At 40.2% G+C, this 25,966-nt stretch overlaps 2 protein-coding genes across 4 annotated transcripts; one reads left to right on the top strand and one right to left on the bottom strand.

Annotated features, from left to right (window-relative positions):
• The first annotated feature begins 1,298 nt into the window (after positions 1-1,298).
• Positions 1,299-18,215, top strand: COPB2 (coat protein complex I subunit beta 2). 3 transcript variants are annotated; one of them, XM_086618029.1, is made up of 22 exons: positions 1,299-1,342; positions 3,020-3,157; positions 3,785-3,871; positions 5,651-5,777; positions 6,949-7,097; positions 8,317-8,463; positions 9,735-9,834; positions 9,974-10,116; positions 10,338-10,537; positions 11,119-11,229; positions 11,506-11,594; positions 11,675-11,781; positions 12,068-12,211; positions 12,825-12,955; positions 13,264-13,471; positions 13,699-13,809; positions 14,663-14,877; positions 15,137-15,229; positions 15,309-15,489; positions 15,635-15,703; positions 17,368-17,457; positions 17,871-18,215. In XM_086618029.1, exons 1-22 carry the CDS (start codon positions 1,340-1,342, stop codon positions 17,964-17,966), a joined length of 2,739 nt encoding a protein of 912 aa, XP_086474155.1. In that variant the 5' UTR covers positions 1,299-1,339; the 3' UTR covers positions 17,967-18,215. The 3 variants fall into 3 exon arrangements, with proteins under 3 accessions (XP_086474155.1, XP_086474154.1, XP_086474156.1); XM_086618028.1 differs by having other exon boundaries at positions 17,365-17,457; XM_086618030.1 differs by lacking the exons at positions 1,299-1,342; positions 3,020-3,157; positions 3,785-3,871 and adding an exon at positions 6,300-6,492 and having other exon boundaries at positions 5,754-5,777; positions 17,365-17,457.
• A 476-nt stretch (positions 18,216-18,691) lies between these two features.
• Positions 18,692-24,444, bottom strand: MRPS22 (mitochondrial ribosomal protein S22). Its single transcript, XM_086618031.1, has 8 exons — positions 24,324-24,444; positions 23,930-24,081; positions 23,127-23,291; positions 21,776-21,919; positions 21,206-21,289; positions 20,475-20,620; positions 19,154-19,262; positions 18,692-18,874 (listed from the first exon to the last, which is right to left on the bottom strand). Exons 1-8 carry the CDS (start codon positions 24,442-24,444, stop codon positions 18,782-18,784), a joined length of 1,014 nt encoding a protein of 337 aa, XP_086474157.1. The 3' UTR covers positions 18,692-18,781.
• Positions 24,445-25,966: the final 1,522 nt, after the last annotated feature.

Here is a 25,966-nt window from a genome sequence, read left to right as displayed (position 1 = left end):
GTGTTCCAGCCTGTTCTTTCAGTGTTCCACCTCAGCTGTCTAAAAACAATTAATTAGCCTCAAAAGTCATAAATTTTACTCAGATCCTTACTTTTAAGCAAGCTTATCCAGATTCTACATCCTGAAATTCTGTACTCAAATATTTTAAGTGTTATTCTACAAGCATTAACATAATGAATTGAAAGTGAAAAGAAAGCCTTAAAGAAGTCTGAAAGTCTAAACTTACCCATAACGGTTGACAACATTGTGCCCCTTTTCTTGCTTCAGGCATTTCTCTTCTCACTTTTCATCAGGCTTGTGGTTTTTTGAATGTTTTTAAGTACCTGTCTTTACTGTCTTTGCTCTCTTGGAGTGAAAGCAACAAGAGTTGAAGTAATCTGTCACCCTTTGTTTGTTTATGTCCTTCAAATGTTTGTTTATGTCCAGGGCAGTGTAATCCTTCCTACTGTGTTGCAGGATAGAGCACAGGGGGCTCCTATTCCCCAGGTGAACATCTGCATCAAAAGGAGCATTTTCTTTAACTGAATCCCAATGGATACAAACATCCTCCATGTTATTAATCTCCAAAAAGAAATGTGGGGGTTGCAATTCTTAATTAAAGATGGAACTTCAATCTGGCAGCAGTGCTAGGCGAAATTTTCCCAACATGGCTCCTTGTGCTTTAGCGCTTTCCAAAAACTCTCATTCCCCATATTGTTTTATTAGATGCTGTTTGGGGCTGCAGTACCTGTAGCTTTAGCTGACAAAAACATTAAGGAGAGGAGAAACGTCACGTGGCCCTTCACATCTCCCAGGTCTGCAGGAGTGACCAGGCTCACATCTTTTTTACTGAGTGAGAAAGGCAAGCGGGGCTCCTCCCGAGGGCTCGCTTCAGGGCCCCGTCACGCTCAGCACCGGACCGGGTCCCCCTGACCAACGCCGCCATTACGCGCGCCGAGGGACCACGCTGAGAAGGCACCTGGGATCGAGGACCCTTCTCTTCTCGAGGTCGCTCACAACCGGGCAGACCCTGGCAGCGCTCCACCACAAAGCGACTGAGAGCTCCGAGGTGGCACAGGACTGCGTCTGCGGACAGTGCGGCTCTCACCTCCGCTCCCGCCCCGCAAACCGCACCGACCGCCACAGCCGCCCCGAGGCGGCGCGGCGCGCGCTCCCCGCTCCCGCCAACTACAACTCCCAGCATGCCCCGCGACGCGCGGCCGCTATATATCCCGGCATGCCGCGAGGCGCGGGCGCCGCTCTCGCGAGAGCGACGCGTCCGGAAGCTCCACGTCGGACGGTCGGGACCTGCCCGGGGCGCAGCGGCACCTCGGCCGGCGGCGCGGGGCGGTTCGGGACCATGGTGAGTTCGGGGCCGCTCCGCCAGCGAGACCCGCTGCCCCGGGAGCGCGGCGCGGCGGGGCGGGGTCCGGCCCCAGGAGCTCGGCGCGGAGCGGGTCGAGGAATGCGTCGGTGGGTGCCGCGGGGTGGCCGAGCGCACTGCCCGCACGTCCCCGGTGTGGGAGGCGTGGAAGGTCCGTCCTGAGCCGTTGTTGCGTGGCCTCGGTGAGGGAGCCCCGCCTGGCACCCGGCTGTGCTGCTCCGGCCGGCGCCCTCCGGCGCCAGCAGCACGACAGACGTGGCCGAAGAGCGAGAGGCCTCGCGGGGGTGAGGGCGCGAGGAGCCGCCGGGCCCGGGCCTCTGGGGGCCCTTCTGCCCACCGCCGGCCCTGCCTGCGGCAGCGGGTTTGGCTCTGGGCTGGACTAGCAGGAGTAAGTCTGTGCAGGAATAAGTCTTCTTGCTCTGTTTGACTCGGGCTTTCCTGTGCCCGTGCTGCTTGGACAGGTCATTGTGTTATCCCGTAATTTAAGCTAAATGCAGGAGAAAGCACCTGGAAGTCCCCCAGCATCACTATGCTAGATGTCACAGAGCAGATCCCTTCAGCTGTGCTGCCGCTGTGGGATTGCACGGTAATTTGTCAAACAGCTCCCGCAGCAGTCGAAGTGCTGTGAGTGCGGGTTGCAGCTCACCTCTCAGGTGAGCCGTAGTCTAGTCCTTAATAGCAGTCGGTAAGAGCCGTTCTAAGGATAAGCACAGAATCGTGTGCAGTTGCTTTGCCTACTTTTTGCAGTATTTATGGCAGGAGATACAAACCACGAGTTAATTCTCTACCGTCAAATGTCGTGTCCCTAATTATGGGTACTACACGGTAGGTGTCTGTCTCTCCTTGCAGTGTCTGACATTCTATGATTGTATGATCTGTAACTGCAGGTTTTATTACTTTTCCTGCTACAAAACGCATACAGCATTCTGTGATCAGCTATTTCCCATTACGTTCTCTGAGAGAAAATGTCAGTAACATTAAGTGATCACAGCAGTCTTTGAGTGTCCAAATGAATCTATAATGCCCTAAACATTTCAGAAAATCACTTTGCTATACTTCATGTCTTTTAAATACTCTGGCTTTTCTTTGCCAGTGGTGAAGGTAGAAGATTAAAACCTTCTTTACAAGAGAAAGACTTAAACTTTTTCTCCCTGGGTTTTTACAACACAGTGTTCCATTCTAAAACTTAATGTTGGAATTGTGAATGAAATAAATTTAAAATGGGGAAATGCTGTTGTAATAACTGGCTTTTACACCTGCATTTTCAAGTGAAACGGCATGAAGATTAATTTTCTATCGTTTGTATTAGAAGCGAACTCTCTTTGCTTTAGTAGTTCAGGGACACCAGGAAGATGTGCAGTGCGTGTTTTTTTTTAATTGTGCTGGAGATACTTTTTACAGTATGAAAAAATTCTGAATTTCACAAAACTAAATTAAATGGACCCATTGCCATTGGTAGAGATGTGGTGTTTTCAGAAACCCCTTCAAAAAGAAATAAGCAGATGGTTAGAAAAGAGTAGTAGTTTTCTGTCTGCCTGGAAAGCAGGATTGACTCCTTTTATTTTAAGGTTTAAGTTCAGCTTTCCTTCCTCCATCATATTCCTGTGCCAGTTTTATGTTGCATAACTTGGTATTCTCAATTCTTTTCCTCTCTAGCCTCTCCGACTTGATATAAAACGGAAGCTAACAGCCCGGTCTGACCGGGTGAAGAGCGTAGACTTGCATCCCACGGAACCATGGATGTTGGCTAGCCTTTACAATGGCAGCGTCTGTGTTTGGAACCATGAAACCCAGGTGATGATTTTGGCTTGCCTTTATTATGAAATCTTCATAACTGACAGATGTATAAACTCTCTTTTTCAATACCAGCTACACAAGAAGAAGCTTAAGTTACTGCCACTAATTGACTGTATCTTCCCTGTCTCATTTACAAAAGCCACTGCAATAATAGACAAGGAATATCTTGAGCGAAAACTTGAATGGTGTTTCATTTCCTATAAATTTATTTTTCAAGAGTTATCTCCTTTTTGTATTTCTTGCAAACTCATGTCTTTCCTTCTGTGAGATTAGAGCCTCTGTCTTGTACCTGCCATCTGTATTTGCGAATGTTTTAGGAACTGTTAGACCTCTACCTGTGTATCAAGTATAGTTGAAATTGGGCAGCAGCTTCAAATAAACTTGGGGGGGGCTTGGGATGGGACTAAGCATGAAGGGAGAACATAAAGATGGTGATGAAAGAACAGAACAGGCAAGTATTTTCCCTTCCTGGACAGGTATGTTCCTTTAAAAAAGTGTACGTGTATGTTGTAGGATTCTTTGGAGAGTTGCCAGAGACCACATACTGGACACTGTTAAGATAAAAACCTGATCTCAAAACTGGTATTTTATCCAATGCTATAAACTTCTTATTTTTACTTTTAGACTCTGGTGAAGACTTTTGAAGTGTGTGACCTGCCAGTGAGAGCTGCCAAATTTGTGGCAAGAAAGAACTGGGTTGTTACAGGAGCTGTAAGCTGTGTCTTTCTTCTGATTTCTATATGCAGTACTATTTCTGTAATTTATTTTCATGCCATTAATTTGTACATCACCTAATAATATGGTTGAGATGAGATGGTAAAAGAGAAAGGAATGCTCCACTACAGTTTGCCAGAAATTTTCCACTTTAAGCGCAGGAACTTAAACTTTTCATTTCAAAGGAAAGCAACCTAATGTGGTGGCTAATCCTGTATGTAGTGCAAGGTAGATCTAGATTTAACGTTTACTGTCAACTGGAACACACTCAGCACCCAATTTTGGTTAAGTATTAATAGTGCTACTTTAAGATGAAACTATTGTAATATTAAAAATATTTTTTTAGAGTTTTGTTCACCTCTAGAAAAATACTTGTATATAATGAGCATACTTCTTTGAGAGGAAGAGTTTTATTCTAATCTTGATGACACATTTTCCTTGATGGAATTAATGTTTTTTGTCTAAATTGCCTAAAACTTTTTTGTCTCTCTTTTTTTCCCTAGTGTTCTGCCTTATATAGAGAGTTAAAAATTTCTTGTCGTTTCATTGTCTTATGCTGCTATAACACAGTTATTTCAAGTGGGCTTAAGTGAGCACTGTTTCCCAAGAAGTATGACTGTGCCTCGTTGGCAGCACAGGAATTCAAACAGCTGCATGGCAATTGGATTAGGAACTGATGAAAGCTTAAGTCTCCATTTTTATCAATGTGTATTCACCTGCATCAGTTGCTTAATCTGATTCACTGTTCAGCTGCATTTGTCCTAGCTTTCCCAAGGGAGGCTGCAATGCAGTAGCAAGAAACAGTAAGGAAAGGGCAAGGCAGCAGCTTTCAGCAGCAGGGCCAAGTCTTAGTGAACATGAAAAGGTGGTGTTAGTCATTGCTTATTCTGTGTGTTCCATGTCAGTTACATGGATAGGCTGGTCTCAGAAGAACACACTTGTCCTTTTTGGCCATCCCAAAGGATGTTTTGTGGGAGTGTTGCTGCTTAAACATGCATGTGTGTGAAAGAGGAAAAGACAGAGTGGAAAAGTAAATGCTTTTGAAAGAAACAAGTAGTGTAGAGTTTATCACAGCACCTAAGTTTCATTTACTCTGATGGCCGTGTGAGTTATGATCACTTATGAAAGCTTTACCTGATAGTTTATTCCTTGTCAGATAGTTCTTCAAAATTGTTTTCTTTTGGATCTTTTATTTTTTTTGCAAGATTTGGGAATATTTCTTTTAAGAATATTGTATCTGAAATAAAGATATCTCCCCACTGCACCCCCCTCCCAAAAAAAGAACCCAACAAAACCTCCACTCTTCAATTTTAAAAAATCAAGTTAAAATCACCTTTCCAGTTGATTAGAGGAACAATTTCTTTCCTCCTGACCCCACAACATTAACGTCATTGTAAACCTGATGTTGGAGAACCTTGCTTTTCATTTTCATACACAGCATTAACGATTTTCAAAGCATTTTTGTGCTTCCCTTAACTTTAAATCCAAATATTATTTTAAACATGACTTTTTAAAATTAAGTTTTAGTTGGTTTTCTTCCTTTTATAAATGCCTTGGAATAGGATTGGTTAATTTAGAAATGTCTGAATCAGATTGGAATTTGTATCTATTTATAGAGATGTACAGAAAATAGTTTTCTTAAACGTTGTGTTGTTAGAGTCTCTTCAGTGGTGGAATGTTTGTTTTGGGTTTTTTTTGTGGCTACCCTGCATTGAATATAAGGTGTATTACAACAGAGAGTCCTATTTTAATGTTTACTTTTCAACTCTTCCCTAGGATGACATGCAAATTAGAGTGTTTAATTACAACACCTTGGAACGAGTTCACATGTTTGAAGCACATTCAGATTACATTCGCTGTATTGCTGTGCATCCCACACAACCTTTCATACTGACGAGCAGCGGTAAGAGTTCTTTCAATACATTTTTATATTTGTTAACCAGCTATTTTTAGACTTCTGTTTTCTGTCTGCTGAAGGATTGCATGTTTTTTCCTTTTTCTGCTGAAACAGGAATCCTTGAGCAAGTAGCCAACATGACAGTTGCCACTTGATGGTATTTCTTTGCCATGTGCATTCATTTGTTTTAAAGGAGTATCAACCATACTTGCAATTTAAAATATAATAGCTTATATTATTGTTCTTGTCAGAGAAGACCAAGGAACCTTGTTACTTAATATCTGCTGGAGGAAAAGTTAATATATGTACTAATTAGCTGTTGTTTGAGTTTGCCATGCTGAAGTTAGTTGAGTTGTTTTGTTTTGTTTTAAAAAAAGCAAAACAAAACAAAAAAAAACCACCATAATTTTTTGGAATATGTTTTCAGCTGGTAATCTGACTTGAAGCAACAGATGACACTCATGTGGTTTTTTTTTCCCCAAAATACTACTGAGTTCTGTGTTGTTTGGGGCAATCTATCTTACTCAGGATTGGCAGTTCACAGTATCCCAACAGATCTTGCCGAAGAACATCTACATTGTGCTCCTCAGTCCTTTTCATTCCTGGAAACCTTACTAATGCAGTCAGACTGCAAGAATGCAGAGGGCCTCTTGAGTCAGAAGTACCGTATGTTTCTCTGTGTTTTCCTGTTGAAGTGAAGATGCTTACACTTGAAATAAAGGTACTAGGAAGCCACCTTGATTGTCTCTGCTGCCCGTTCCTTAGTGCTTACCAGAGTAGATGCTGCTGAAGAAAGCACAGGCCCAACTTCTTAATACCTGCCCAATATTTTAAGATGAATAATTCAATACCGTAATATCAATTCTTATCTCCCTTTTTAAGACAGATGTGTGGTCTGAACAGAATATTTAGCTGAGGTGGGCAGACTAATTTCTTTCTTACTTTTATGACTTTTACTGGACAGTCTTTTTGAGAAATTTGTACTCCCTGTGGTCTTTCTGCAAGGAAGGGCTGGTAATCTTACAGATGACAAATATATTGAGTATTATCAGTGCCTCCTTTCAAGGAGAAGGGATGAATGAGCCTTTAACTTGAAGTTAGTTTAAGAAGGTAGGTCTCAGAATGTATTAAACTAACTGAAGCTTGGTTTTTTTGGTTGTTGTTTTTTTTTTTTCAGATGACATGCTTATTAAACTCTGGGACTGGGATAAAAAGTGGTCTTGTTCTCAGGTGTTTGAAGGACACACCCATTACGTCATGCAGATTGTCATAAACCCAAAAGACAATAATCAGTTTGCCAGTGCCTCTTTGGATAGGACGATCAAGGTAGAGAAACTGTACTTGGGGAGGGCAGGGAGGGTGGTCCTTAAGTAATAATCAGACAGAATACACAAACCAATAATACTATATGGACAATGGGTCAGAATTCTTAAAAGCAAGTGCTATAATAGAGTTTTTATTGAACAAAGACCTGAACGTTGATTGAATTACTATGCACCTACTAAGTAATTTGGTAAATTTACAAGATTACCTGTCACCTCTGATAGTTGATACGTGGTTCTCTAGACTTTAAGTGCTGCATTTCCATTTGGATTACACTGATATATTGGGGAGGGGTAATGGTTATGCTGTCAATGAGTAGTTTGGGAGAATTGAAACGTAGATACTGGGTAAAGCTTTTAACTGTGTACATCAGAGGAAAAAAAAACAAAACCACACAACCCACAAGACCAAAACAAAACGAAAAATCTCACCCCAGTAAGGGCATTTCTCCCATTATTTTCATGTCCTTGTCTGTCTGTCACTTGAATTGTTCCAAAGATATCGTCAACCTTTTCATAGTAAACTGTGATGAGTCTTATTTGCTGTGAAACTATTACTAAATATCTTGGACTACAGATTTACAGCCATCTCAGCAGTGAGACTTCCTCACATTCCCTATAAATTATCAGTATATTGGCTGAAAAAGCCAGTTTTGATTTCATATGTCCTCAGACATTGAGATTAAGTCTATATAAATGTTGATTTGATGTGGTGATCACGGGAAAATAGTATACCTACAACTAGACTTGATTATTTGGAGTCCTTATTTAGCATGAGATTTGTCATTCATCTAGTGTAACTGAAAAAAATAAAATTGAGGACACTGTTGGAGGTGACTTGTGTATGTACACACAGTTGATTGCTTATTCTAGGTCTATAATTTGATTTCATAAACATATTTCTTAAAAACAGTGTCATGTATGGTTTTATGTCCTCAAAAAAAAGTTTAAATAAACCAGCTCCCATTGTTTTGAGGTGCCAACCCAGTGTGTGCAACTCAGTATGTTATTTCTGTTTAATGGTGGGGAGTTGGTAGTTTGATAAGCAATTGTTCAGGTTCTTCACCTAAAAAAAATAAATGTATCTTTCAAATCTCATCTTCTGTATTTTTGGAGTTGTACATCTGAGTACCTATTGTGTTTGGCAAGGTTGACTTGGATGCAAAAGATAAATAACTACATGCAGTTGTGGTTTTGCTTTGTTTTTGTTTTTTTCTGGGTAGGTGTGGCAGCTTGGCTCTTCTTCACCCAACTTTACTTTGGAAGGCCATGAGAAAGGAGTAAACTGCATTGACTATTACAGTGGAGGAGACAAGCCGTATCTGATTTCAGGTGCAGATGACCGCTTAGTTAAGATTTGGGACTACCAGGTATGTGTTCAACTCTTCATAAACTTGTGCAGACTGCCATAGCAAAACTATTAGTAAAGAAACAGAAAAAGAGGGAGAGGACTCGAATACACAGATTTCCCTCCTTTTTCCTTGGAAAGAAGGAAGGAGGGGGGAAATATTTCAAAACGTGTTTTTCACGAAAAAAAAAACAAAGATTTTGTTAACTCCTGTGAAGACCTGCTGTGAATTTAAATAACCTCAGAGTTAGTTTGTAGAATTAAATTTGACAGAAGGTTTATATTAGCATTAGGGTTTTTTCTTTTAGTAATCCCTGCATTTTGGACTTTTTTGTGGATTGAGGTGCTCCTCTTCTTTGTTCAAATGTAAATATTCTTAATGTATCAACTCTTTCCATCCTTCCACTTGTCATTCATTTCTTTTTCTTATTTATTCCCTTGCTTCACTCCTTTTTCATCCTGTGCACATTTACACAGGCACATGTGCTCGTATTTGACCATTTGCAGAGGTCATGAGATGACTTGTTTGAATGCTCTATAGGAAAGAGAGAGTTTGAGTCCAGGGACTATTGCTGGAACCAAGAGCTCAAGAATTCGTCCTGCGTGCAAGTATGAATGGCCAGAAGGGCAAGATAAAACTTGTTAAGATAGCACTTCCTGGTTGTTAAGGCATATTGCCCTAGAGTAAATCTAAACTCAGAAGCTAAAACTAACACTGTTAATTTGAGTATGCACTGCAGTAATGGCTGTTACATTACAGTGCTTGAAATTTTGCCACCACGTGCAGTTGTACACATCAGTTACGTAGTCTGTTCTTAGTTGTCTCAAGCAGAGTAGGCTTTTCTTTCACAACTGTGTGAATGAACATTCTTAAAGACAATATTAGATTGGTCTTCACCTGTGATTAGATTCAGATAGATGATTTGCTCTGATTTTTTTTCAGTGAACTCAGCTTTCCATCTTGTTTTAATCTATTATGCTGCCTAGCTCTGAGAGAGTGTACCTTCTAGGCAGAAACCCATCTGAAAATAGAGGAAAACAACTATGTCAAGGGAAATAAATATTTTTTTTTTGTCTGAGGAGGAGAAATTTAGGTCAATACAACCATAGTTTTTAATATGTCTAATACAGTTGTTTGAGCATCTTGGAAATAAATATTACTGAAAGAAATGTAGAGAAATATGTTTTCAGATAAACTTTGGATTTGGGAGGAGATTTTTTTAAGAAATTAAGGTAGAAATGTGGCAATGTGTTTATTATCTCTACCTGTACTTCTGACTCTTTTTTTTTCAGAATAAAACATGTGTGCAAACACTGGAAGGACATGCTCAGAATGTGTCGTGTGTCAGCTTCCATCCTGAGTTGCCTATTATTATCACAGGCTCGGAAGATGGTAATTTTGTGTTTTCTGATATATAAAGGACAGGGGAAGAACTTACAGGAGAGCTCTTCTTTTGAGGTGCTCACACACCTCCTGCCCTCACATTGAAAGAAGAGATAAAAGGCATGTATCACTTTCTTTTTCCCTCTAGGAACTGTGCGCATTTGGCACTCAAGCACTTACCGCCTGGAAAGTACCCTCAACTACGGTATGGAGAGAGTGTGGTGTGTGGCCAGTTTAAGAGGATCCAATAACGTGGCTTTGGGATATGATGAAGGCAGCATTATTGTTAAGGTACAATTAATGATTTGAAATGAGAAATGGTGATTCATCTCTGTCCTGTGTACAGAGCAACTGATTTCTGATTCTGTGATAATATGTAAAATAATGAAAACTTGGCATTTGAATTGGCATTTTTAGGCAGAGCCAGGGTATTTCACTAGAAATATTCAACTGAAAAGAAAATCAAGAATGTATTTTCTCCATCTGCTAAATTCTTATGCTACACTTCCTAGCTTGGTCGTGAAGAACCTGCCATGTCCATGGATGCAAATGGAAAAATTATTTGGGCTAAACATTCAGAAGTCCAACAGGCTAACTTGAAAGCTATGGGAGATGCTGAAATCAAAGATGGAGAAAGATTGCCACTGGCTGTAAAGGATATGGGGAGCTGTGAAATCTATCCTCAGACAATTCAGCACAACCCTAACGGACGGTAATAGATTTTAGAACAAAATACTTAAACACTTCTGATTTCTCTGTTGTTTTTTTTTATTTTATATTGGAAAACTTTTTGAGTGGAAAAAAATTAGTTGTATGAGTGCTGGTGGCTGGCAGAGGTGTATCAGAGCCAGGTGTTATAAAATCAGAGTAATAGATGGGCTTCATGTGTAAGACCTCACAGCTTCAACAGACAAGTTGGACTTTTTAGGTAGGGGAAGAAGTATACAAACAAAATATATGAGGTAATAGCAGCAAATGGCATTGTTTTGTCACTGTTCTTCAGTTCTTTGTTAACAGATAAGCTAAATTAAAAGAAAGGTAAACGGATACAAGGTACAAGAGCTGCTCATTGGAGACCAGAAGGAAGAGGGAATAGCAAGTAGCTAGCAACATGATGCAGAGAAAAACCCAGTTCTGTGGTGGTTTTTGACTTTACAAAGCTCTTATTCTGTCTGTATTTGTAGTGATTATATTGGGCTAGGGGCCTTTAACTTTTCCCATAATTTGTGTGCTTGATGATGCCTACGGAACTGAACACAGATGTCTGACAAATGCATCCTTCTCCTGCTCTAGGTTTGTGGTAGTGTGTGGTGATGGTGAATACATAATCTACACAGCTATGGCTTTGAGAAACAAGAGCTTTGGTTCTGCTCAGGAGTTTGTATGGGCGCATGATTCTTCAGAGTAAGTGCTATAGATTTTTTTCCTTTGTATGAACTTAAATTTGCTGCTAGTTTTAAGGCTGTACAAATGGTAAACTGGCCTCAAGACTAAAACGTCTGGTTTTAGATAATGAACTTTCAGTAACTGTCCTGCTTTAAATCTTTCCATTTGTAGAACTCTGCTAATTTTTGAAGATAAATCAAATGCAGATGTTTTGTAGCAGCTTACAATTTCAGTAATTTGTGGCTTTGGAAGCTGAGTAATTTTTATTTTTTCTACAATGCAATCTTTGTTTAGATACGCAATCAGGGAGAGCAACAGCGTTGTAAAGATATTTAAAAATTTCAAAGAGAAGAAGTCATTCAAACCTGATTTTGGAGCAGAAGGTAAGTATTTACTTTGGAAATAGGTATGTTGGTGTGTTTTTTGCACAATGTGGATTTCTTCCACCTATGTTTTCTTGCAGGCATCTACGGTGGCTTTCTGTTGGGAGTCAGATCTGTAAATGGTTTGGCATTCTATGATTGGGAAAACACAGAATTGATTCGCAGAATTGAAATTCAGCCCAAGCACGTAAGTTTCTAGATGAGACTGGAGATGTTTACCCATCTGATCTTTACTGATTTAATTTTTTACTAGACTACTCATTTTCTTGAATGAAGCCAAGCTGTCACTCGGAGTAATAACTTAAGTTTATCTCAGTCTTGTAGCAGAAGGGGGGAAAAAAATCCTGTGTATGTTGGCTTCTCAGATCCTAAAGCTTCTGTTAGAGTTAGTATGTTCTAACATTAATTTATACATCCTCCTTTCTTAACCTGGGGTCTCTAAAACAGTGCTGCTACTGGTTTTGATGATACAGATTTTCTGGTCTGACTCGGGCGAGCTTGTCTGCATTGCTACGGAAGAGTCATTCTTCATTCTGAAATACCTATCAGAAAAAGTTGCAGCAGCCCAAGAAACACATGAAGGCGTCACTGAAGATGGAATTGAAGATGCTTTTGAGGTACCTTCTATTTAAAGGATGGAGTAGGATTAGAAATCTTTGCAGCAAGTGTATATACTCTATATAGCAAACTTAGTCCTTTATGTAGTCCTGTTAAATTTTAGTTCCCAGAACACTGAGTACCACACCGTATACATCTGCCTGAGGAACACTCTTAAATTATTTTATTTGGGTTCCCTGGGCAGTGTATCCTTGTTTGAATCCCAGCTTGACAGACCTCAATCCCTACATTTCTCTTCATACAACTTTTTACTATTCTCATAGTTAAAGAGGTTATTTTTAAAACACACATTTGGGTAGTATGTTTACCTAGCTTAAACTTTTTCTGCAATTTTCAAGATTATCTTGCTTAATGCGTAGTTTGGTGCCTGTTTCCTAGATTTATAATTGGTTTTAGTTAAGAATTAAGGCAGAGATTTCATATGCTACAGCATTTTTGTAAAATTAAAAGCATTATTTAAGTAATTCCGATATGTATCTAAACTTATTTTTGCAACTTGCTCAACTATTTACTTAAGTACAGAATATTAAATTTAATTTGAAAATGCAATCGTCTTACTACTATCTAAAAGTACCTTTTTATGTATCTAATTAAGTCAAACTTAATTGGCAGGTTCTTGGTGAGATTCAGGAGATTGTGAAAACTGGTTTGTGGGTAGGAGACTGCTTTATTTACACCAGTTCTGTGAACAGACTCAACTACTATGTTGGAGGAGAAATTGTCACTATTGCCCATTTAGACAGGTAAGCTGCTGTGTTGGGTTATAAGCAAGTGTCAAAGGTCCTTTCAATGAAGTTAGGACAAGGTGAACTTTGTCACCTGCTTGCTGTGCATTACTACTTTTTCTTACATATCATGCTAAGGTATGTTCTGAGGCAGTGATGTAATCTCGGAGGGAATAAACAGCATTATGTGAAAGTGTACATAGAGTAAAAGGAGAATCTTTCATGTGAGTGTTCTTGCTACCATAAGAACTATTGGACTTTTTTTTTTTTAATCAACTATTTGGTAGTGGATTAATTGAAGATGAATATTCTGTGTTTTGTTTCAGGACAATGTATCTCTTGGGGTATATCCCTAAGGACAACCGACTTTATTTGGGTGATAAGGAGCTAAACATTGTTAGCTACTCTCTGCTGGTCTCAGTGCTTGAATATCAAACTGCTGTGATGAGAAGAGATTTCAGTATGGCTGACAAAGTTCTTCCCACAATTCCAAAAGAACAGAGAACCAGAGTTGCACACTTTCTTGAAAAACAGGCAAGAAAACTACTTAGTTTTAAAAAACTCAGTAAATCAGTTTACGCACATTTCTAATTGAATTTGCTAAACAAAACCCAGTCACGTTAGCTGTAAGCATAAACTCTTGTTAATCATCCGTATTTATTTAAGAATATGGTAACTTTCTGTTCAGAGGGTTTTTGTTGGAACATCTAGGATGCTGTTTGGCCTGGCAGATCAGTCTTACTTCCGGATTTTTATTTTAGGGCTTCAAACAACAAGCTCTTGCAGTATCTACGGATCCAGAGCATCGTTTTGAACTTGCCCTTCAACTTGGAGAATTAAAAATAGCATATCAGCTTGCAGTGGAAGCAGAGGTAAACATGTAATTTTTGGTGATTCATACTAATTCCAAGTATTAACATGAAGCTAAGAGGCCCTGTAAGAAAATACGGTGGTATGTGGGGATGCAGCACAGCTCTCTGAACACTATATAAATGCCTCCAACTTGGTTGATGAAGCTCTTTTGCCTGTAATTCTAAGGAATTCTAAAAGGAATCTAAGCTGTAGGATGGGGATAGAAGAATGTTGTCTGCTCAGAAAGCTACAGGAACTCCTGGAGAAGACAAAACTCGAACCAAGAACTAAGCCTTAATCTTCAGTATTTAACAGTGAGGAGAAATGGCAGGACTGAAGCCTCTGGGCTGTTGTTCAAGTCTTGGCCAACCTGGACTGATACACTAGGAAGACTGACAGGCAGTGATTTATTCAGAGAATAAATCTGTTATCCCATAGCTGTTATTCAGAGAATTGATCTCAGTTCCTGTTGTAAAATAATGAAGTTAGCGATGAGGAATGTTAACTTAGTTACAGACACAAATGCCTTTCATTCTGAAGGTTAACTTGGGAACTTTCTTTAAGAGACTGTTACTGTTCAAATTTCCAAAGTTATTTCAATCTCCTCCCTCCATGTTTAATGAAAAACTGTTTAGTTTATGTAATGGTATAGCTGTGTAATGATCTGCATTACAACACTCATTGCGTCATTCTGTGAAGCTGCAGTAGTTACAGTATCTCAAAGGGAAGACAAGTGTAATGATGGAATACAATACCTTCACAAATAAATTTACATTTCTATATTGAATGCTTTGAAAATCTTAAAATGCTGTTCATTTTTTGAAGGTTATTTTTTGATATTGTTTTTCTTTCCTTCTCTTTTTGAACCATTAGTCAGAACAGAAATGGAAGCAACTTGCTGAGCTTGCCATTAGTAAATGCCAGTTTGGTTTAGCCCAGGAGTGTCTCCACCATGCACAAGACTACGGAGGACTGCTGCTCCTGGCTACAGCTTCAGGAAATGCTAACATGGTGAACAAGTTAGCTGAAGGAGCAGAAAAAGACGGCAAGAACAATGTTGCATTTATGAGCTACTTCCTGCAAGGAAAGTAAGTAGCAAGAGATTCACTTTGTTCTGTTCTGCTTTCTGAAATGCCAAGAACCTCGGGTTCTTCAAAGGGTTAACTACAGCGAACTTAAAACTTCATGGAGAAAGATTGTAGAATGTGCCTTTTCAGAAAATCTAATTCTATTTTATGTGGCTGCTACTTTTGCAATCTGACATTAAAGCACTTGAATGGAATATAATATACAGCTAACCTAGTGCAAAAATTTACTGGTTAAAATTCCATTTTAAATTTCTTTCAGGCTCGATTCATGTTTGGAACTCCTGATTAAAACTGGGCGTCTCCCAGAAGCTGCTTTTCTTGCACGGACATACTTGCCAAGCCAAGTTTCAAGGTAACTTGAAAGCATATGCAGTGCATGAATAGCGTTGTCAAAATTAGCTGTATGTAACAGATACAGTTTGCATCTCCAGGGTTGTTAAACTGTGGCGGGAGAACCTCTCTAAAGTCAATCAAAAAGCTGCTGAGTCCCTTGCTGATCCTACAGAGTATGAAAATCTTTTCCCTGGATTAAAGGAAGCTTTTGTTGCTGAAGAATATGTTAAACAAAGTCTTGCTGACTTGCGGCCAGCCAGGGAATACCCCCTTGTCACTGTAAGTAAGGAGTGGGAGCTCTTATTGTCTCTAGAGGAAAAACATTCGGTGCTGTATAAATTCAGCTCTAAGCAAGTCAGCACAACCACTTAAGCATTCCATTAACATACATTTTGTTGGGTTTTTTTTTTTTTTTTAATTTTAGCCAAACGAAGAAAGAAACTTACTTGAAGAAGCAAAAGGCTTTGAGCCTTCTGGAGTAATGGCACCTCAGGTCAGTGTTAATACTAAATGATGAATTCTAAGAAAGAGGTAACTTCACTATTATATGGGAACATCTACTCTGGACAGTAATTCACCAGTAACAGATAAATTACTGCTCTTACTGGCTTGATTGTAAGCACTGCAGCCGAGTTCTGTGTTCTTTTGCCTCAGACTCTTCTTAATCTACTTCTGTAACTACTAATGACTTCTTGACTGTGAAATTCTCTTTTGTGTGGTTACTTGTTTTGGGTTATCTTTTTTTAGTGTATGTGAGTAATTGAAGAGTCTTAGCATTGAATTCATCCTGGAGAAAAACAGTTTCAATTGCACATACAAACAAACACTATCTCAACAGCTGCTAGTTTTCTAAAAGCTCAATAGTTGAAACTTGGAAACTCTTGCATGTTACAGTAATTAAAAATGCTTTATATTCTTTGCTAGTGTGCATGCTTATGGAATAAGACTATTCCATAACTAACTGACTAGGAATCCTGCTCAATTATTTGAAAATATCTTCTAATCAATATCTAAAGTAACTCTCACTAATTTTTTTTACCACCTCAGTTGTCCAAGTATTATGCAGAAAACACATGACTTAAATATAAGGTATAAGTACACAGATTGAAAGGAACACTTAAAATGCTTTTTGGAGCTTAAATAGAAGATGACAACTTCTAATCCTTGCTCATGTCAAATATGCTTCACATTTGAACATGAATATCAGAACATGAGAGTTTCTTAAAGACAGTCATGTTGGCACAGCTCTTTGATGCCACAAACTTATAAAAACTGCAGTGAAAACTGAAGTAGAGACAAAGTCAACTGTCCATTCTGTTTCTGTGATTTTTCCTTGTAGGAATTGCACTGCCCTCATTTACAGTTCAGAAAAGTTGGCTTGCTTTCAAGTAGCTTTAGTGACTATTTGTTTCTTGTGTATCAAAGCAAGTAACATTAAAACAAAATCAAACTTGTATGCACATTTTTTAAAGAAGATAACCTTTGCGATGTAATTTCTAGCTTGCATTAGAAACTGAAAACAAGATCACTGATGTTAGTTAGGAGCATATCTTCACATTCAGTTACAGATTGCATCGAAGTCCTTCAGTGACAGACAACTGTTGTTTAATATGGGAAGTTTTGTAGGAGATAGTTATATAATTAATCTAAATATGATTAACAGAACAGTACCATTGCTTCAGTAATGGTGTTAACTGATGAATTATCTTAATATAAAACCTGTGCAGCAGCAAAGAGAGAAGGACAAGTGTGAAGCCGTTACAGAATACAGAACACAAAGCCCAGCAAGAGTACTTGCCAAAACTTCTGTGATAGTGTCAATTAACCTGGTCTCTTTCCTGCTGAGGACCTTGAAAATCACTTAATGACCAGCACTTCAGTATTTGAAATGAACTGATACTTTCTGAACACTGTTTTCATTGTAACTGTTCCATCATCAACCGCTTTAAATAAACTGGGCAGCTAAACAGTAGTCTCCAGTGGAGTGAAGACCAGAACACTAACTGGCTGTGAAGATTTGGTTTAAGAGTTATTGAGGGGAAACTTTGAAAGAGAACCACTGGGAGAGGGGGATTATAGGTCTGCTGCTATTTTACTTGCTTTTGTTGAAAGAATTTAAAATCGAAAGAACTTAAGGAATCTCTTTTTCATTAGCAGAAGGTTGAAGAACCAGTTCCATCTCCTAAACCAGAAGTAATGAAGACAGTTTTGCAGAATTCTGATCTTCTTCCAACGAGAGATCAAAAGGTACTGAAATAGTTTTTATGAAGAGAAGTACAAGTTTTAAATTAATTTACGTTAAAGACTTCAGTTAATAACATGATGAAACCAAGCTTCTGGAAAATATCACTTTCTATATTAATAGACCTATTAGGACCAGTACAGTGTATGGATCCCTTCCTGTTATATGCAGAAACTGTACACAGTGGTATAGACCAGTTCCAACAGCCTTGTAGATTTACAAGGAACGAAGGGTGAAGTCCAAACACAGTTGGTCACAACATGGTAAAAAGTTGCAACTCAGAGATGCAGCATTTTAACTTTTATGTTCCACCTGACTGTGGAATGCGCAAATACATCATCCAGAATCAAACATGATGTAAGATGGCTAGCACACAGCCAGGTTAGTATCTCCTTAATCTTGTCTTTTCTTTTCCTAGACACTGCTGGACTTGGAAGATGACTTGGATAACTTGGATCTGGAGGATATTGATACCACGGATATCAATCTAGATGAGGAGATCTTAGATGAGTGAACATACTTTTTAGATGACCAAATCAATTACTCCAAACAAAGGAATGAATTTCTGTGGACTATGTGCTCCAAGTTAACTTGATTTTTATACTGCAAGTGGACCATGTACATGTAGAAAGAAGGGTAGACCCAGGAACTGTATAAAATAAGCTTCCAGTATGTTGAAATTCAGTATGTAGGACTGATCCACTGCATACTAAAAAATGTTTTCATTTATCAAGCAATTCAATAAACCCTTTTAAACATTCTATTCCTCATTTCTCCATTTATAAGTAATTCTGCTATTCTTAACTCAGTGGCGATAGTGTGTTTTGCAGGTATTTGACACAGGAGCAGAGTAGCCAAGTATTCACATTTTAACCTGGCTCTTCTTAGCATGTACACTTAAGTATATGGTTACTTTTTCACTGTGCTATTCAGCTTGTACCTGTTAATAATCAGTAGCTCAGTTACTCTTCCAGACAACACTTACAGCGAAAAGATCTAACAGAACAGTAATATGTCTTAAGGGACACGTGGTGATACACACTTTCCTAAATGAAGCACATACTTCAGTAAGTAAAATGAATTGTGGGCAATTCTTTAGATTCTAGATGCAACAGTCAAGGAATTCAATTCAGAGTATATTGTCACATCAAAATAAAAGTCATGATGACTTTCAGAATTTTTGAAAATAAAAAACTGCTATAGTGTTTATTACACATTTTAGTAAAAAAATTTCTAGAACGGTCAGTTGTTTATAGTATTTATTGTAGAATCCTGTACAGAGAACATTTTATAAACAGACTTAAAACTTAAGATGAACTAAGGTTTATTTCATGAGGCAGTAGAAGTAGCCATTGCTTCTTCATAAGCCTGGAGGGCCAGTTGTATGTAGCCTTCTTTCTGTGACTCAGTTTTCACAAATACCTGCAAACATGGCAGGAGAGAGATTAAGTTAAAGTTAAGAGCATAGTTGCATAATGAGATTTCATCATTCTAGTGGTACATCAGCCAGCTACAACTGAAATGCTGGTGCAGCTATATATAGTTTAAAAAAAAAAACAAAACAAAACAAACACCAACTTGGCATGCACAACAGTTGTAGTTAAGTATCTGCTTCTTAAGGAGAAAGACTACTAAATAGGCTGCTGCTGTTCAAAAGCTTTCTCTCCTGTAGTTAAGTAGCCTTAAAGCAGAAAAGCATACCTTGATCAGATCAACTCCTTGAAGTTTCCCTTCTTTAGCTTCTTTTGCTGATGGACATTCCGGATGAAGCATATGATACAATGTAATTAAACTTGTAGCATCATCCAGCCTAAACAAATAAAAGACCATTTGTAGCAATTACTTTCTCTTACTATTCAGAGAAAGAGTACTTGGTGGTGTACTTTGCACACCACAGGCTTTCATAAACTTCTGCTTTCACTGAGTATACAGTCATTAGAATATACAGCTGAACAAGCATCCCATCATCTGTGGCAGTGAGAAGGAAGACCAGAAGTACATGAACACCAAGGTGCACCAGGTAAGGTACGTAAGTTTATCAATATTGCAGTTTAAGCCTGATGTCCTGCTCAGCAGTAATAAAGCTGAAATCTCTCTGTAAAATACAATTAATTACCCAGTAACAAGTATTTAATGGAACAACTGTTACAAAGGGCAACTTTCTAACACCAACTGCAGTAATTAGCATCTTTTACAGAGGTAGTGTTAAAAATCTTGTGACACCTAGCCCTCAGCTGAATTTAAAACTGGAACAAGTGTTTTACATAAATGTAAACATAAGCTAAAAGTGGGTGTAAAGATGCTAAGTAAAGCATCTTTATGATGCCAGGTAAAGATGCTCCAAACTCTTATAGTTTAAATCATCCATATTTGTATTTTTCCCTTTACCAATTTGATTCCAAAACTGGAGCTACCCCGTATTTCTTCACATCCTCAGGTTTAAAAGTAAGATGTGATCACCCGTTGAAAGTTCTTAACTTCAACAGTAGGAAATGAATGCCACCATCCCTGCAACTTGGAGTTCTAATTTGAATAATTAAATAGGGTTTGCTTCAGGGAATTCTGAATAAGTTTAGCTGCATATTTTACAGAAATCCATAAGTTTAAACAGAAAGTGTATCTATCTGTTCCTAAGCTACCTAGGGATTGCTGTAAAACCCAGAGTGTGTCAATTGTAAAAGTTCCAATTGAGCTCAGTAGTATAAAATTGTTAGGGTTTAAGATCAGCACTGCCCAGAGCTGGTAGTGTGCTGACAATTACATGGGAAACAAAAATAAAAACCCAAAAACTACAAAAGGCTAATTTTTGCAGCAAGCTAGTTTAATAACCTGTAACTCCATGGACTGTAGTTGGTGCTTCCATTGAGCATCTATATAGCTGAAAGTTACAGCTAGCCTAAAATTTCATGCAAATGAAAACTTTTACATGTCTTAAAGAAATACTGGTTTTATTTTCAAACAATGGCCCTTGTTTTCTGTTTGTTTAGCTAAGCAGAATTAATAAGTGACAAACACCACTTACAAATCTCTGTGGATCATATCTATTAGTAAGCCATCCGTTTTCTTTCTGTTCACTAGGTACCACACCATTCCTCCAAAGTGTCTTGTTGAACGGAGCAGATCATATTTGGCATGTTTCTCAATGTCATCGTATGTCCGATGATGAACCTGTAGACGAGAGGGTTTTGTTTTCATCAGCATAACGAGCTTGATGACAGCTTCTCCCCTCTACCTCTCACTTCAAGTTTTTAATCTATTTTCAGACCTCCCTAAAGTGCTAGACTAAGCCACAGGCTGAACCATGCTACGTTAAAGCTTTCTATGTGTTATAATTCAAGGTAAAACTGGGATAACCCAGTTTTTATTACTTTAGCATAAACATATTTATGTTGAGAGAAAGCTAAATACTAACTACATATTGAAAATTTGGGGAGGGAGGGACGTAACCTCTGAACCTTCCTTTCACTGCTGTCAAGTTGTAATCTATTCTTTAAAGAGAAAAATGCTAGAGCAAAGAGGTGAAATTTTACTTGGAAGAAAACGTACTTGAAAAATTGTCCAACAAGTTATGTTCTCAGTGATTCAAAAAAAAAAAAGCTCATTGCACCAGTAAGTAATCTACATGGGGGGCGGGGCGGGGGAAGAACACGTATGAACAACTTGGAGCATCAGGTAATACTTACATCTACAAACAACCCTAAAGTTCCTCACTAATATTAATGTTTTTAATAGAAAAATGAAAAGTGAACTCACTCTGATATAGTCAGCTGAATCTGGCTCAAACTGAGCAATGCACATGTTAAGGATATCCTCGTGACGGTCTTGCTTGAACACAGTCTAAAACAACAGTTCAAATTCAGGAACAGATTCTGTATTGCACCATTCCAACTATCCAAATTCAAAACAGCAGTCACAGTATTTCTGTTCTGGGCAACACTTCAGTGAGTATCCCCTTAATCACAAGATGAAATGGATAAAAGTGCAGAAACTGTCTTGATAACATTAAATGTTTCTTGAGTTTTGGTTTTTGAAACACCTGTGCACATTTTCAGATTAAGCATACCATTTCATCAATACCTCACAAATCTGGATTTATAGTATGACAGAATATTTACACCTACCCAGGATTTACCTAGTCCCAACCTGGGACTTCATAGAAAGTATTTTAATTAAGCTACAATTATAAGCTGCTCAAATTCTGTTTTGAACAGCTGCTTACAACATAAAAGCTTATTCAGAGCTACTCTGTCTAGGTAGCACAGTTTTGCTATCAGAGCACAAACAAGTAGAAATTATCAGTTTTCAAGACCAGGAAGCTCGTACCACAAGGTGTTCATCCTTGAATATCACTGGGGGAATAACTCTGCGCCCTTCTTTTGGGAAGAATATCTGTATCATTCTGTCTCGTTCTTCCCAGGTTGCTTTGCGTAATACGCCATTTGGTTCTCTAACTACAATGAAACGCTCCTGAAAACAAGGTAAAAAAAGAGTGTTATTTCCTTAAGTCTTCTCTCTCTGTAGCCAGAACCACTGTAAAATAGGTTGTTTGGCAAAGTCCCTCTATACCTAAACTCATGCTAACAGCACAAGTTTCTTTCTGATTGTTGCTACGTGCTAAATTCATCATTTCTCCCTTGGTACCTGCAAAGTGCTACATCTGCATCTTAATTTTACTGTATGACATAACTGTGCACGTGCCTACACTGAAACCTGCAGCTCTGTTTAGAAAGTGAGCATAACTAATACCCAGAGAAAGGAGTTAGTGTTGCCTGTGACCTGATTTGATGCATTTAGTAACATATATCTAATTAAGAATGAAATGTATTGTACTTTTTTATTTCAGAAGTAGGTGCTAGAATCAAGTAAGGGCAAGTACAAAACAAAAAATAAATAAAACAAACATGATTCTACGATAATATACAAATCTAAATTTGTTCACAAGTCTATTTGATTCAAGGCTGCAGACAGGAAAGAGGAAGTTTTCAATACATTGAGGAAGACTAATCTATAGCAGGTTCCTGGACAGAGCTTTCAGATGGAGTAACAGATGGAAGCCTTGGCACTTCATTTCACTCGATCATCACTACATACACATTAGAACCATGGAGACTTCTTGGAATTATAACTATTGTTAAGGATTCTTCCAGCCTCTTATTAATGGAAGACAATCTAGATGTTTCATTACACAAAGAAATCTAGTTGTCATCTTTATTCCTATACTCCACAATTTTATTTGACAAGTGTTTCTTCACAGCTTTCCCATGAATTCATGTATCATTTACTCAGCCTTCCACCAAATCTTTGCAACTGTGAAGTAGCTCCATGTTTTGGTCTATGCACAGTACTAAATAATCCAATTCCACAGAAAGCTTCCAGGAAGTATGGAAGAACTCAGCACTCCTAGCAAATAGCAAGCATATGCTTTTAAATTAACTGTCTCACAGCTCTCCCCCCCCCCCCCATGCCTGCTTTTGTGCACTGGAATTAATTTATTACTACAATTTAGAAGCAAACATTTAGAAATACATGTCTTTGTGTTGCTTTATACCAGACTGAATTTATAACTCCTCAGCCTTTTTACAGACTGCTACGACTATGTTTCATTAAAACCTAAAGCTTATTTTGAAATTAAGAATGAAAAGGTCTTAAATTAAATTCATATATTGTTACTTACACGATGTGGAATGGAGTAAGTTAAATCTGTAAACACATATTTTGTAGTTTCAGTTCCTTCAAGGAATTTGTCTTCTGCTAAGACATCGTCAATTGGCTCTCGTTCATTCAAAACAGGAGGCATAATTAGTTTTTCTTTAGCTTCCTCAATGGCTTTTCTTGTGGCCTTAAAAAAGAAAAAGTAGTTGAATTTTACAATTAAAATCATCCTATTGGAAAGCTTACATACAATTTCTGCAGTTGAGAAGAAGTGAGATGTTAACTGAATCTCCAAGTAGATGAAAGGCATGTGAACAATGCACCACTACCCTAACTTGGGCAAATCGGTGGAAGAAGTTCCAAAACTGAAATCTACATATATTACTGCAAACACCAAGCTTATTTCAGGTATTTTTCCACAGTAAATTTCCCCCAAAGCATAAACAGTTAGACCACAGTCAGACAAGAAGGCAGTCACAGGATTCCCAGGGTTACAATTTAAGCATCAGAAAAAAGCATTTAACACAATTAGGAAGCATAAGGAAAGGGGATAATACAGAGGACTTTCCATTCAAGAAGAACAAAAAAAAGTTCCCAATTTCCTTCTATATTCCACAAAAATCAGGAACAATTGGATAAACAGAAGGGACCATTTAACGTGAATAAACACTGATTTACGCTAATATAGGAAACCACCCGAAACAAAGGAAGGAAACCGGAACGTTTCCAATGGCAGCATTAACGGCAGCAGAAACGGCCCGCTACCGCCCTTGGGCTCAAGCCAAGCCTTCCCCCCGAGGGCAGCGGGGCCGCCGGGCAGCCTACCTCCTGCAGCTGCGCCTCCGTCATCAGCTTGTACGTGGGCGGCTTCAGCTCCTTCTTCACCGGCCTGAACACCTTCTGCAGGTCGAGCCCCGTCATTTTGCGGAGCAGGTCCTGGACCGCCTCATCCGCGAAGGCGGGCGCGGCGGCCCCTGCTGCGGGAGGGTTCGCGCCGTTACCGGGGCGGGCGGACGGCGCCGGCCACGCCGCCCCCTCCCCTCACGCCAAGGCGGCGGGGCGCCCCCCGCGCCTCCACACCCCCCCCCCCCCCCCCCCCGGCCCGCGTCGGCACAACCGCCCCGTCCCGCTTCCCACCCCCGGGCGCTGCGGCGCCCCCCGCGAAGGGCGTGGGCGGCCGACCGGGCTGAGCCGCGCCCGGGCGGGGGGAGTCACGTACCGGCCGCGGGCCCCGCGTCCTGCGCGAGCCCCCGCCGCGCGCGCCAGCCCCACAGCGCTCGCGCCACGCGCAACAGCCGCGCGGGCACCGCCGCCGAGCCCCGCGCGCCGAGCGCCGCCATCTTACACACGCCCCTGCCCGCGCCGCGGGCGCCGCGTGGCGTCTCGAGGCACGCCGGGAAATGGAGTCCCGCCTCAGTCAGAACGAAATGCTGCCCCCCGGGCCGGCCGCCCGGAGAGAAGGGGCAAAATCCCGCTCCCGATGCGTTTGCGTTGCGAAAGCACTGCTGAGGCGGAGGTGAGAGCCGGGCCGGAGCAGGAGCCCGTTCTGCCGCTCCTGCCAGGGCAGGGAACGCCCGCGGCGGGAGCAGCGGAGAGCGCCCGCTCCCTGCGGCGGGAAAGGGGCGGAGCGGGGCTCCAGGCGGGCGGGTTTCCCGGCTTAGTGGGCAGAGAAAGTCACAGGGAAAGAGAAGAGCTGAGAGCTCCGCGCGCGCTGCCGCAATCAAACCGCCCGTGAACTGCACCTGCCCAGAGATTGGGGGAGGCGCGAGGCGGCCGGTGGGTGCAGTCTGCCCGCCCTGCCTGGGGGCCGCTCCGGCCGAGCGGGGAAATGCTGTGGTAATTCGTGCGAAATGTAACACCTCGCGTGCCTCGCCACTGGTTTAGCGGGGTCGGTTGCGTGCTGACTGAACGGGCTGTCCTGTTGCGAGGCGGTAGATTTTCTGCCTGGCCCGTGCGTTGGGGGAACTCCGAAGGACACAGCAGGGGAATCGTGAGTGTTCGTGCCTGAAGGCGCTGCCAGGGAAACTGCTGCGCCTCCTCAGCGCACGAGCTTCCCAAGACACCGCCATTGATAGCGAGGATTCAGTCTGCCCATGCTCAGGGAGCTTTAGCGTTTTTGTAAAAGAGGGAAAACTAATAACTGCGTTCAAGCATAAACCCAAAACTAATTTTTTATCCAATAGATATGGCAGATCAGATCTAATGGCTGTGAAGAGGAGGCATGCAGTTGAAACTGATCTGTTAGTTCATTAAAACTGACTTCTTATAGCTGAGTCTATTTCAATGGGTTGGAAGTTTATTATTACTTGAAGTAATAATACGTTCTGTAGCTGGTCTGTTTCTTCTGTTGTGAATTTCAGTCTTACCCACTGTGGTTGAGGTGTGTGAAACAGAAAGCAAGCCTATTACCAGCGTGCAAGTCTCTGTACAGGGGCCCTGAATGCTTTGAACTTTAAAATGTTCAAAGCCACACGTCCATGCAAGCTGGCTGGTGACTTCCTGTCGAAACAGGAAATATTTCATCTCCAGGAGAGAAGATAGGGAAACACAAGTAATGTGCCTAAATTCTGTAGAATTCCAAGTGGTTTAAAGTTTAGTGAGTTATTCATTGCTTTGCCAAATCAAAGTCTAAACTATTACTTTTGAAAATGGAGATTGAAGTCTTGGAGAAAATGAAGACTTTATAGCATATATTGATTCTTCCTTACAATGAAGTTAAGCATCAGCTGAAAAATGTATTTGTTTCTAATAATAGATCTTCATCGTACTGGGGAGTATTCCTATTTTCCTCAGCCTTATTCAATATCCAAACAAATGTGCTGGGTTTGAATTTTATATTCAAGCTGTTCAATATCCTGGCCT

The sequence above is a fragment of the Tauraco erythrolophus genome, chromosome 11, assembly GCF_009769465.1.
Source record: "Tauraco erythrolophus isolate bTauEry1 chromosome 11, bTauEry1.pri, whole genome shotgun sequence".
Lineage (NCBI taxonomy): Eukaryota > Metazoa > Chordata > Aves > Musophagiformes > Musophagidae > Tauraco > Tauraco erythrolophus.
The sequence above is the reverse complement of the archived record's forward strand: the minus strand, read 5'-3'. Positions and strand labels throughout refer to the sequence as shown.

Bases quoted from the DNA above. Each gene is read 5' to 3' on its own strand.
- MRPS22 (XM_086618031.1), bottom strand. From the start codon at position 24,444: ATGGCGGCGCTCGGCGCGCGGGGCTCGGCGGCGGTGCCCGCGCGGCTG. The intron at 20,621-21,205 runs GTGAGTTCACTT...TCTCGTCTACAG, and splicing joins ATTCAGCTGACTATATCAGA to GTTCATCATCGGACATACGA. The intron at 19,263-20,474 runs GTAAGTGGTGTT...TTATTTGTTTAG, and splicing joins GATATGATCCACAGAGATTT to GCTGGATGATGCTACAAGTT.
- COPB2 (XM_086618028.1), top strand. The intron at 11,595-11,674 runs GTAAGTATTTAC...GTTTTCTTGCAG, and splicing joins ACCTGATTTTGGAGCAGAAG to GCATCTACGGTGGCTTTCTG. The intron at 15,230-15,308 runs GTAACTTGAAAG...TTGCATCTCCAG, and splicing joins TTGCCAAGCCAAGTTTCAAG to GGTTGTTAAACTGTGGCGGG.